This window comes from Miniopterus schreibersii (genome assembly GCF_964146895.1).
Source record: "Miniopterus schreibersii genome assembly, chromosome: 21".
Classification (NCBI taxonomy): Eukaryota; Metazoa; Chordata; class Mammalia; order Chiroptera; family Miniopteridae; genus Miniopterus; species Miniopterus schreibersii.
In genome coordinates this window covers 5,729,291-5,742,211 of record NC_138123.1, presented here as the reverse complement: position 1 = coordinate 5,742,211, position 12,921 = coordinate 5,729,291, and the positions used below count along the sequence as shown (strand labels likewise).

At 59.5% G+C, this 12,921-nt stretch overlaps 1 protein-coding gene across 1 annotated transcript; it reads right to left on the bottom strand.

Annotated features, from left to right (window-relative positions):
- Positions 1 to 7,231: 7,231 nt before the first annotated feature.
- Positions 7,232 to 12,488, bottom strand: HLX (H2.0 like homeobox). The gene is made up of 4 exons (XM_081124042.1): positions 11,821 to 12,488; positions 10,849 to 11,028; positions 9,917 to 10,101; positions 7,232 to 8,051 (listed from the first exon to the last, which is right to left on the bottom strand). The coding sequence occupies exons 1-4, from the start codon at positions 12,410 to 12,412 to the stop codon at positions 7,581 to 7,583; spliced, it is 1,428 nt and encodes a 475-aa protein (XP_080980168.1). The 5' UTR covers positions 12,413 to 12,488; the 3' UTR covers positions 7,232 to 7,580.
- Between the last annotated feature and the right edge of the window lie 433 nt (positions 12,489 to 12,921).

The window sequence follows — 12,921 nt, the reverse complement described above, 5'->3', positions numbered from 1 at the left end:
CAAGGGAGAATGAAGACCGAGGCAAATGGGAAATTTTCAGTTATAGTCGACGTTCAATTTTAAAATTGTGTCACAGAGTGAGTCGTTCATCTGACTCCTTTCCTTTCACCCTGTTTGTTCAACCACAAAGCTGTGCTCAGGAAAGAAGTCAACACAGGTGACCGGGACCCTGCAAAAGGTGGGGGGCCAGGGGATCTGGCTTAGAGTTCTGCAGAGGACCCTAGGCCGCCTTATGGGGACAGGGGCGATCTCCCAGCACTGCCCACCGGTGCTGAGGTCTGGACCAACCCCAGTGAGGTCGAGGCCTGAGGGCCAGTGCTGACCTTGGAATGGGGGCTCGGCCCGAGGGTTGGGGATGAGAGAATACAGGGGCCCCGGGACCTTCCACTAGATCCATGGGGCAGAGCCAGGCGACCCTGGTGGCAGAGGCTTCCAGAGAGGTCCACAGCCCGGGAGGGAGAGCCCGCTCTGAATCTCCTTTGCAGGGCTGCGAGCCGCCTGCCAGGCTCTACTTGGAGGGGTCGGGGAAACAGCCCGATTCATCGACTGATGGACCCATCGATCCACCGAAGGCAGGGACAGTGAGATAAGGAACCCTCCTCACCGTTAATTAGCTCGCTCCTTCGTTCATCCATTCATTCGCTCCTTTCTTGAGCTCCCCCCACATGCTGGGAACTGCTCGGGGTGCACTTCACCCTGATCCCCAGCATCGAAACTAAACAGCCCTGACAAATCAAAGCAAGGCTGAAATTTGCTGACCCAGAAATCACTCGAGGGAGTTGTGGGTCAGGGCAGCTCCGGAACTCCTCGAGATAAAACGACACTTTCGCACAGCAGAGGGAGATGCTTAGGTGGGGACTGGCTGAGGCCAACTCGCTGCAGCTTTGCCCCAGCTCTGCACTCCCTCCCTGTGCCCAGAGACGGGCTAGCAGATCCCAGCGCCCCATGCTGCTGGACCCTGGGCGGGGGCCCAAGGATGCACAGAAAGCTTCTGGCTTCAGTCCTGGTTCCTACGTTGACCGCTGGCTGGATGACTGTGGATGAGTCATTCAACCTACAAGACCAGGCAGATGATGCCCGGCTGAGCCCTACTCTACAGTTGCAAGTGCCTGAACGAGGTTGTTGCCGTTGAGCGCTGCTTGTGAATTCTTTCTCTTGCTGTTTGTTCTGTGATGGTCTCAGTATCCGGGACCCTTGTGCACCCTCAGTCCAATGATTTGGGGCTTCCAAGTTTGCTCCTCCCAGAGTCTCCACTGGATGGCTCAGCCTCCTGATGCTCAGCTTCCTCCAGTGTTTAGAACGCTAACCAAGCGATCAGATTGTCCCTGCGGAGTCCCTGCGACTATAACCACAAGGGCCACAACAACTGTGTTGCTCATTTATTCGATACGCTCTTGTTGAGGCGCCTTGAATTTCTCCAACCACCATCAGAGCCCTGCCCTCAAGAAACAGGGTGCCTTTCCTCAGTAAGGGGGCAGTTGGTGTCCTGTTTCCGTTTTGGAGACCCTCCCCTCTTACGCAATTAGTTAAAAACTTAATGGAGCTCCTGCAGGGCCAAGTTTCCCTCCTTGGACCCCAGACACTTGCTGAAACTTCCCTCCAACCCGAAATGTCAAAAAACTCTAACTTTCCATCTCCCAAGGAAAACTCCCCAACTACACCTGCAAGCATTGTATTGAGCACCTACTGTGTGCATCAGGACACAAGAAGTGCCAGTGGGCGTCTCATGGCATCAGCGGGACCACGTGGCAACCCTTGTCACCACCCCCCACAGCCAGTCCAAACACTCCTTAAAGGGTTTCCCTGGGGAGCCTGTGAATGCATTGCATTCAGGTGCCTCCACCTAAGGATTTAATTTCTTGGAGGGTAAGGATTGTCTTGCATTGTTTTGTTTTTTTCCAACTGTGCACATAGTAACCAGGACCTCAATAAACACCGCGGTGAATAAATGAATGGAGGAATGCAATGACATCCTAGCCTATGGCGCTGATCGTGTGTCACTCCTGGCTCTCGCTTCACCTTCGTGAACGCAGCTAATCCTCACAGTCCTTCCCCACTAAGGTAACTTTGGTTCGTTCCTAGTATACAGGTGAGGAAACCAAAGCCACGTGGTTAGCTCAATTTCCCCAGGTCACGAGGTTAATAATTGGTGAATGAACGAATGCTTCCTTCCTGGGCTAGTCTGGGTTCCCCGGGTGCAGCCTTGGGATGAGGCACCATCTTTCTGGTGCACCGGATCCAGCGCTCTGCGGGCCTCTTCCCACACCCGGCCCCCAGAGAGGGTCTTTGGGGTCACGGAAGCCTCGAGCTCTGAGCGTGCGGCAGGTGCTGTAGGTGGCCTCCTGTTCCTCCCGTTGGGCACGGTGGACTTCCCAAAAGAGGGAGGCTGAGTCAGCCGTGGCTGGGGCGGGGGCCGAGGGCAGGGGGAGCGAAGGAGCACCCCCAGGCCTTGTCCCTGAACCCCAAGTGTCAGCGACAGCGGAGGGGGAAAGTGAAAAAGCACAGAGGATGCCACTGAGTCCCCTGAGCGGGTGCTGCCTGGACTTATTGGCAAAGCTAAACCTGCTACAGAGGCGGAGGTGGGCAACCTGAAGGGCAGGTGATATCCCGAAGAAGACCCAGGCCCGGACTCCTGGGGGGCATCCTGAGGGACCAAACGGGAAAATGTGGCAGGTCAGCCGGAGCCCCTTATGCTCTTTTTAAAAAGCCATACAGCTTTGATAATTCGGATCAGATTTTGGTCAAAAGGGTCCGGGAGGACTGCCTCTCTATCTTCCGAAACTTCAAAGACACTCACCCCAGGGCTCATCCCAGTCCTGAAACTCACTCCCCTGGGGACCTCTCGCAAGTGCCTTGGTTGCCTTAACCCAGAAATTAAAGAGGAAGCAGCTGCACCTGCAGGGACATCGAGCCTTCTTTCCCTAAAGTGACAGAGGGCAGGACAGCTAAGGCACCCAAGGGCCAGCGATTCTCCAAGCTCGCCTGTCCGAGGGGCCCAGCGGCCCTGGGCCAGTCCAGGCAGAGCCTTGCTCCCTCCGTTAGAACCTGGGGGGGTGTGTGGCTCGGGAGAATTCCTTAGAAAGTGCAGCCGCCCTGTGCAAAGCGCAGCGGACGCAGGGGGCTCGAGCTGCAGGTTTTAATGCCCGAGTGCGTGAGGGAAGGCCGCTCATTCGTCTTTGGGCGCCCGCCAATCCCATCACAACCTGGAGGGTGTGGCTGGGAGCCAGAGGTGGGCGGGAGCACTTAAATCCCGAGAATCTCCCCCAGCCCCAAAACCTGCAGTGAAAGGCTCCTTCACACCCGCGGTTGCGTCTTCTCAAAGACCAGGGAGCCTGCAAACCCCTCCCCCAGAGGCTGGAGAAGGGGCAATGAGATGACCCCGCACCGTTAGGGTCCTCTCGTCACCCTTAAATTAGTGTGACCAGGTTGTGTGGGGAGGGCCCAGCTCAGAGTCCCTCTGCCCGCCCTTCCTAGTTAAAGGAGGGCAAAGCTCCTTAAAAGAGGGGGGTGGTGTGCACACGGGGGGGGGGGTGCCTAGACCTCAACCTCTGTCTGTCTTCCCCATTTCTTGCTCCAGAGCCCCCCCTGGGACCATCCTGCCAACTGAGTCTGTTTGAGGTCACAAGGGCTTGGGAGGAGGTGGGGTCACATCCAGGAACCGGTTAAAGTGCCCAGAAAATCCCCTGCTGCAGGTCCTGGTTCCTGCCAGATCCTGGGGACCCCAAGGGTTCTGCACAGGAACCTAGGGTCACCTTCCAGGGATAATGGCTTCTGGTGCCTAGAAGGGGGAAGGACCAGCGGGCCAGGCACTGAAAGTTCACCTGCTCCCTTCTGGCTGCAAAGGGCGTAAAACCTGTAAACCCCTCACCAACACCCCACTTCAGACCCTAGCTAGAGGGAGCAGCCACAAGGAAGACCCCAGAACCACTGGTCCCCTCTGAGAGGGCTGAGGGAGTCAGAGGGATTTGTGACAATCTGAGTCTAAGTAACTGCGGCCAGACACAGGAGGACTTGCAGCGTGGGGTGGGGGCAGGGGGACAGGGGGCCATCTCCTAGGCTGGCCTGCAGGCCACAGCCTCCCTTGGAGGCAACACCTCTCCCTGAAGTGCTGAAGGGCCACAGCTTTGGCCGCGGTGGAGGCAGGACATCGACCTCAACTCGCTCCTAACAAGTCCAGGGATGGAGGTCCCTCCCTCCCTGCTGGCTCGCAGCTGAGGGGGGACACGTGCAAGGGGATTGCGGGCCCCGGAGGCTTCGGGGGTTTGGTCTGCGACGCTTGGCGCAAGCAAACTGCTAGAGACATGCGCCCCACCCGTGCACACAGCGGTGTGGAGGGCCCCTCGCTTTGCTTCGCTTTGCTTCGCTTTGCTTTGCTTTGCTTTGCCACCTGGAGCACGGAGGAACTTGATGTGCGTGGTTTTATCTGCAGGGAGCTGAAATCGCCAGTAGACCGCCCCCCGTGTGTCTGAGACAGGGTTCTCTGTGCCTCCGTGGTGTGTGTGTGTGTGTTTGGTGTGTAATTGTGTGTGTGCAACGCGGGCAGGGAGGGCAGTAGACCCCCACCTCTCCCTCCCCGGACAGAACTGGTGGCGGTCCCTCCAGCTGTGTCCCGGGAACCCTGCTCCGAGGACTGCTGCGGCTGGTGAGGCTGGTGAGCAGAGTCCTGCTCCGAGCAGAGTTATTAGCGCTTTTAAGAAAGGGCGAGGCCTGGGGGGCGTGGGGCAGAGGCGGGGGCCACGCCTTTGCTGCGCTGGGAGCCCCGGCCCTGCGGGCTCCGGCGGGCCTGGTGTCCCCGGACCCCAGAGCCACTGGGCCTTCTCTTTCGTGCCAGAGAGGTCTGGTTCTCAGTTCAAGAATTTCTAGCTTCCCCGGCTTCTCCTTCTAGCCTAGAGCGCCCCCGGGAAGATTCCAGCAGCCCGGGATGGATGGGGCACCCTGGCCCACAGGGCGGCTTCCACCCCACCCCCCACCGCCCCGCCCGCCTGGAGAGGTGCTGGGTCCTGGGACGGCTGCCCTTCCAAGGGAACTTTAGACTTCCCTGGGTCTGGCGAGGCTGGGTCCCGACGAAAACAGGGGGCAAGGAGGGGGGAGATGCACCGCCCAGGGTAAAGCACCATTGGCATTTCCTTGGGAAAGTGTCAGGAATGAAAGTGGGGGGTGGCAGAGGAAGGGGCGCCTCCTAGGAGCCCTCCAGGAGCCCCCGACCCCCCACCTCAAGGTACCCTCGGCCCAGCTCACCGCGCCCACTTGTCCGGCTGAACCTGGCCAAGATAAGGCCTAGTTTTACCTGAAATCACATCATGACAGTCCCTGGGCGATGACTTCCTTCACTTCTCAAAACTGGCCCCAAAAGTGGAGAAACGCGGCGGGGAGGGGGTGTCCCTGCAGGCACCTCACACGGGCGAGGTAGCTGCGGTGGGTGGAAAGCATCAACCTCGCCCACCTCGCTCCCCAGCCGGCTCCTCGACCAGGTGCACATCCTCCCCTTTACTCTCCTTAAGGCCAGAACTGGATGCACCTGCGGCTAAATCGATGTTCTCGGGAGATCCTGGTTCCAGAATTCTAACAGCTGGGGCTTGGGGGGAAACGGGTTTCGGTAATAAAAGCAAAACTGGGGCACAGGGAGAAAGCTGGAGTTCGTACCAGGGCCTGTGGAAGGAATAAAGGAGCCCCCCCAGCCTGGGGCTGGAACCCAGGGGCAGGTGGGGAGGCCGCCCACCCATCTTGTGGCACATTTAGGGGTAACACCGGCTCACATTGCCCTTTAACTTGAGGTCCCTCCTGGGGCCTCCCTCCACCTTTCTTTTCTCTTTCCTGCCTCGGACCACCCTGGTCTTCCCTCTCCGGTCCTCACTCTGAAGGGTTCAGCTTGGTGGGGGGGGCAGGGGTTGGCTGGGGTGGGAAATGGTCAGCCTGGCATCCCTGCCCAGGTGTCTGATGCTCCCGACCAGGAAAGGCTAAATCTGGGGCGTCTATTCTGTCCCTGGGCCCATAAATCTGGAAGGTTTTTTTTTAACGTGCTCAAGCAAATGGGTTAAATTGGAGAAGCGAAGCCAGACCAGGGAGCCTTCCCACTCAGGTCAGGGATGAGGGTGGTCCTAGGCTCGCTGACCTCAGCACTCCCCAGGAGCACCCGCTCTCCATGAGAACCAGCTCCCCCAAATGGGTGGATGGCCTGTAAGAGGCCTTGTGCCCCTCCCACAGCTCAGTGACAAACAGACCCCGGTGCTCAGGTTTTGAGGGCAACGTCTATTTGTTTTAAAATCTCCCAAAAGAACTTTTAACAAACTTGGAAGGGAAGGTGAGCCTGGGGAGAACCAGTCTTGGAGAGAGGTTTGAATCTTCAACCTTTAAAAAAAAACAAACACACAACAACAACTTCGAATGGCCCACCCTAGTAGCAGCGTGGAGGTAAAATAGGTTTGCTATTTTCCAGCTGCAGTGTGATGGGGAAACTGCCTCTTAGATAGTGGCAGCCTGGGGGGGGGGGGGCGTTCAATCGGGGTGCCTGCAGTAGCCCAATTAGGAAGAAAGATCATGTGTGTGTATTGGGGTGGGGGTGCCGTTTTGTAGACCCATCACTGACCAAATGTGAGCCCGGAGGTCCAAGTTCTGGTCTGGGGCTCAGCCTCAGCGTGACCTTGAACAAGACACCTCCCTGCCATGCAATCGTTTGGGCATCTTTACAGCCATCCCCGGCCTGGCCTTCCAGCCCCGACCACTGTGGTCCGCCTCTCCTTTCTTCCAGGACACCACAGACCATACCTGAGCAAGGGGCCCATTGCACAGGAATTGACTCAGGGCTCCAGCCCAGGCACTGAGCGGTCACCCTGGGAGTACAGGCTGTGGCCAGATTGACCCCGCAGGGCACCGCCGGCTTCTCCATCCCAACAGAAAGCCTGCGAGCACACTCATCACATACCCAAGGAATCCTGACTCTCCACGAGGAAGCCATCTGCCCCCAACAGATTCTATGGCCAACTCGGGGTCAGGGAGCTCAAGTTCAGCGGCAGTCGGCAGGCTGCGGGCTGGGGCACCTCTGAACTGGTGGCACCGCTAAGCCCCAGCCGGGATCTCTGCAGCAACGTGGCTCCGAGGTTGCAGGATTTACCCCAAAAGCTCTAGACCGCACCCCAGCTGCGGGGACCTGCAGCACCCAAGCTAAGGTCCCGCGGAGCAATCCCTGACCTTACCAACCGCGTGTCCCCAGCCAGCCACGCAATCTTTCTTTACAAACCGTCATAAACATTTTATTTACAAGTGTGTGGCATCCGAAGTGCAGTGCGTCTCTGCCACCCCTAGAGCGGGAAGGAACCGTGGAGTCACACGTCGCGGTGTGAGCGGCTCGTATCCCGGGAGAAGCGTCCGTTGAAGTGTCCGTCGGGGGGGGGGGGGGCACGGAGACTCCCCAGGCCACTGGGCAGTGTGGGCTGTGCCACCAGGCGGCCAGCAAGGGGCAAAACGCAAGCGTCCCGCGGTATCTCCGGCCGGTGCCACCTTCAAGTGGGCACAAGATCCAGCCACGTCGGAAGTCCGGGCGTCCGCACGCAGGGCCTGGGTCCCCTCCGCCCCGGTCCAGTCTATAGGCCTCCAAGAGGCGGCTGGGCGGGCTCCGGGCTCTTGGGAGCGCTGCTGAGGGTGGGCTGGGGCGCAGGGAGCAACTCTGGAGCGACGTCGCTGCCAAGGCTACTGGCGATGCCCGCGCTGGGGGTGCCACTGCCGCTGAAGCTGAAACTGCCGCTGGCCCCGCTGCTGGCGGGGAGGAGCGCGCCGGCCGCCGAGGCCTTGATGACCGTGGTTTGGTGCGGAGACCGCTCGGCCCCCTCAGTCCGCTCCGTGTCGCTGGGGGCCATGTCCAGAGACTCGGAGTCGCTGCTGTCGCTCTCGGCCTCGCCCTCGGAGCGGCTGGGGCTCCGCTCCTCGTGATCACCGTCCACCGCCGGGGCTCCCCCCGCCGGCTTCTCGTCGGCCTCCTTGTCTTTGTCCTTCTGGGCCTGGGCCTCCTTGGAGTGCCGCCACTTCATCCTCCGGTTCTGGAACCAGACCTTCACCTGCGACGCACGGGAGACAGGCAGGGAAACGGAGGTGAGACGCGGGCTCGCTGCGGGGCGGCCGGCGCGGGCCCGGGAGGCACCCGGAAAGGCGGGCCCGCGGCGCTCACTGTCCCCTAGGCACTGTGCTAGGTGCAGGGGGGGAGGCGACCGGAGGCTGCCCCGGGACGCACGAGATCGCCAGGGATCCCCCCCGCCTAAGAGACGCACTAGGCCTGGTTTTCCAGACGCGGCTGGCCAGACCTCCAGCCTGAAATGACAGGGATACTGGTTGGAAAGGCCGATTCCTGCACCTGGCCTGCAGACAAGGGAGGGTCTCCGCTCTAAATCAATGCCCCCTTAACCCACCTGAGTCAGGGCCCTCCCAAGAATCTGACTGACTCCTGGACCAGAGAAATGCACCCATTCCCAAGGTTTTGCACAGCATTTCAAGGGTTTGGTGAACCGACGTTAAGAATTCCTGCTAAGTGGCCCCCCTCCTCAGGCAAGTCCCTACAGAAGCAATTCTTTTTAGGAAGCACAGAGGGGAAAGGGGGTTCACAGAGTTGATCCCAGCGGGGTGGGGACACCCCTGGGCTTTGGGTGGATGAGCGTCTCCTTGGCCTATGTGCATCCAGAAGCTGGTAAGGACCCATCCGCTGCCCAGAATAGGCTAATGCCACTGTGGGCTCAGAAAACGCTGGGATTAAACCTGTGCGTAAGGGATAAGGGGGGTTAGGGATGGGGCGGGGAATCTATATAAATATATACGATCCCCTGGGGGACCCAATGCATTCACACAAGTTCCAGCTTCCCTTTTAAAAATAACATCCACAGCTGGTGGAAAACGGCCGGTCTCCTCCAGTGTGTGTGCTGAGGCGGGGAGTTGTGCAATGGAGGGCAGAAAGGCACAGAGATGGGGGGGGGGGGTGCGGTGAACCTAAAGGAGCCATTAAAAAAAAAAAGTGCCTGCCTTTGGCTTCTGCCCTGCTGAGAACACTGGGTACCCAGGAAGCAAGGGCCGCTGCTGTGGGGTGTGGCAGAATGGGGACTCTCTTCTAGTTTCAAAACTCAAAAAGAAGAAAAAATGCCCAGTTCTTGAATTTGAGAAAAAGAAAGAGAAAAAAAAAAAAAACTCGGGCATTGAAGTCAGGCATGATAGATTTGTCATGTTCTTGAAAAGCATTTGTGGACGCAGGACCCAGGACCTGCTGGATTGCTCCTAGGCCCTCTAAGAAATCTTTTTTTCTTTTTCTCTCTCTCACCCCCACCCCGAGCCCCCACTCCCCCCACCCACCACCCACCCCGACCCGAGATTTTCCTTCAGCGCTTATGCCGTTAGAAAATGGGACTGTGGCCGCCCCAAGCGGACTTCTTGCCCTACCAGGGCTAAGTAATTCCGTTTGAAATGATGTTTTCACTTCCTCACAACTGGGGATTTCACAATCCAGCCACGGCAGGAGGGAGGGAGGGAAGATGGAAGAAAAAAAATAAAAAAATTAAAAAGCCACCAACAATCTCTTGACTTGGGATTTTTATCTCTTCTGAAATAAACTGCTTCCTACAGCAAATCGCACTCGAGTCGGGTACATAATTTATCTCCCACAGCCTATTTGCTTTCTCAGCGGTTCTTTTGCCTGTTGGCCAAAATAAACAGACACCGCTTGTTGACACACATCTTTGGAGACGGGCTAGGCCTTCCCTTCAGCCCTTGTCTCCCACCCTCCTCTCTCCTGCCTCGAGCTGGGGAGTCCACAGAGTCTCCCGACGTTCAAGTCCTTGCGTTCCCACTGCAGGACAGCGGGGTCGGGTGGAAGGGTGTTTGGGACTGGGATGTGCTGACCTGCCCACCGAGGGGCCGCGCCCTGGGGCGGGAGCTGGCTGACCTGTGCGTCGGTGAGGCCCAGCATCGCGGCCAGCTGCTTTCGGTCGGGCTTGGTCACGTACTTCTGAATCTCAAACCTCTTCTCCAGGCCTTTCCTCTGCAGGTTGGAGAAGACGGCCCTCGACCACGAGCGCTTCCTCTTGTACGTCTGGGGCATAGTGTCCTTGGTGAGCACAGCGTAGGGACCTGCCGGGGTGGGGCAGGCAGGAGCAAGCGAGAGAGAGACACACAGCAGGACCGGGTGAGTGCTGGGGCCTGGGGCTCAGGGTCCCGCTTAAAACGGCTCTGCTTAACCACGACCCTACCCGCCTTCACAAAGCCCTCCTGCAAGGAGGAATCTTAGGGCTTTTGAGAAGTTAATGGAAAGGCCTGAAGCCGGCGGACAGTGAGTTCGAGAGGCCCAGCGGTTCCCTCCGTTAACTCCAAAGGAAAACTGTAAACCTGATGCTGGGCCATCAGGCCTGGGACGTGTAGGGGAAAACGTCCCTGGGCCTGAAGGATCTAGAGACCTCAGCCTGGGTTCACTCTCTCTCCCTCTCTCTCCCTCCCACCCCAGTGTGTGCCTGCGTGTGTGTGTGTGTGTGTGTGTGTGTTCTTCTGCCCAGGGGGCCAGCCGAGATGCTGTCTCCTGGAGAAAAAGGGTTTGGGGCCATTTCCAAACGCCTGTATCATAACAAGCAACACCTCCTGTGGCTGCCTTTTCAAAGCACGCTCTCCCCAGAAAAGGCTAGAGAAAGCCCACCCCCTTACCCCATCCCACTCGCCCACTCACATATTTTCTGGGGGCTCCCCAGGCTCCCCACCCCTGTCCTGCGGACAGAGATCCAAACTCGCAGAGAAATCTTTCGGCTTCTCTGTCCGGGGACGCGGGGGGCCTCCCGCACCAACGCCGGGCGCGGCTGCACCGCGCAGCCCCGGGTTTCCCGTCCGTACCTGGAAACGTGTCTTGAAACTGATGCTGAACTGCGTTCCTCGGGTTCGAGCTTAAGGGGCTGAGGAGGGCAGAGGCCTCGTTCATGGGATCGAGGGACGCGAAGAGCTGGCCGGCCGAGGGCTGCAGGCCGGGGAGGTGCAGCCCCGCGGGCCGCGCGCCCGTCAGCAGGGACGTGAGATCTGGGGACCAGGCGAGAGAACAGCCGGTTACCCTTCGGCGCGAACCCACACCCTTGGGGGGCGATTTGCCCCTCCCCTCCTCTCCCCCCCCCACACCCCCTCGATTTGGTTTTCCTGGAGCAAAGTCAAGGAGAGAGACCCCCGTCTCCTCCCCAAACCCCTCTCCCCCGACGGCGGCCGGCGGGCGATGCGCGCGCGAGACGCGCCGTCTGTCCGTGTCCCCGCCGCCGCGGCTGGGGAGGGCTCTACCTGAAACCGCCCAAACGAAGTCACTTTTCGGGCGCCTTTTGACACCCGAAACCCTGCCCCGGAAGGAGCCCCTGCTCTGCCCTCTCGTCTGGGGAGCTGAGACGCAATTTCGCTGGAAATCAGATAAATGCGCGGGGGGAAAGCGTTCCCCAAAAAGGCTTCCCCTGGCCAATACTACAGTTTTTCTCTCTCGATAGGTGACTAAAGACACAGGTGGTGACGGTCGTTTTTAGCAAACGTTTACACCAACCATTTTTATGCGTGTTGGTTCTGTGAAGGGCGTTTTTAAGTCATCCCTGGAGACTTTTGTGCGTGTTTGTGTGTGTGTTTGCTTCCCTAGAGCAGGTGCGTTTTAAATCTTGTGTTTCAGAGTCTTCTCACTATTGACTTTCATCTCCTTCCTTTTACCAATTTGTCCTTAATTGTAAAAAAAAAACAAAAAACAAAAAAAAACCACCCCAAAGTGTACCCCAAAGTGGCCCAGGGATCCAGGGTGCGTCAGGGCCCTGGTCGGAGGCCTGCAGACTCTCCCCCAAGACCTACCTCTCAGGGTGTTGCCTTCTTTGACTTTCGGGTCAAATTCTGCAGACAAAATGCGGTCTATTCCGAATTTGAGGTCCTTGCTGGAGGGGGCCGGGGCCGAGCCGCTCTGGTGGGGGTTCGGGGCCACCCGCGCCCCGGAGGAAGAGGCGCCCGCGCGGGGCGCAGGCGGAGGGAGCTGCTGCTGCTGCTGGGGGGCCTGCTGCTGCGGGGGCTGCTGCTGCGGGTGACGGTGGTGGTAGGCGGCCGAGAGCGGGGACAGCCGCTGCGGGAAGCCAGCCGGGACCTCCGAGGGCGCCACCACCGGGGTGGGTCGCAGCGGGGACCTGGCGGCGGCTTGGAAAGAGGCGTGCGGGTGAGCCGAGCTCAAGTGCGCGCCGAGGGCGGCGGCCGAGGCGCCCGCCAGGCCCTCCGGGGCCGCCCCCGGGTCCCCCACGCCCGCGTGCAGGATGTCCGCGATGCAGAAGGAAGGCTTCTTGACCGCGGCCGGGTCCAGCGGGAAGGAGCAGCCGCCCGGGCCGGCCGAAGAGCAGTAAGCGGCCGACCAGAGGCTGAAGTTGGAGGCGTAGAAAGGAGCCAGCCCGGCGGCGAACATCCTGGCGGGGTGCGCCTCGCGGCCGCCGCGGCCTGGCCGGGCCGGGCCGGGCCGGGTGGATGGGGGGAGGCGGGGGTGCGCGGGGAGGGGCGCGCGCAGTCCAGGCGGAGAGGGTGGCAGCCCAGCCGAGGACGATCCGCTTTCGGTTCTCCGTCGGCTCCGAAGAGAGGCCGCGGAGCCCTGGCAGCGCCGAGGCGGGAGGCCGGCCGGCCGCAGTGGGCCCCGGCCCCGCTCCGAGGGCGGCACCGCACCCGCGCGCCCCGCGGGCTGGAGGCGAGCGCGCGGCGCTGGAGCGACCGGCGGGCGGGCGCCGCGGAGACGAGCGCCAGGCACGGAGAGAAAAGCCCCGACAGCTCAGCCCTGGGAGCTAAATTTAAAACAACAACAATAATAATCCGTTAGTTTAAAAAAAAAAAAAAAAGTAATAAGAGGAAAAAAAAAAAAACGAAAAAAAAAACTCCTCTCTAAAAACTCCCAAAGTTTTGGCAGGAGCTTTCGAGTCCGACCCT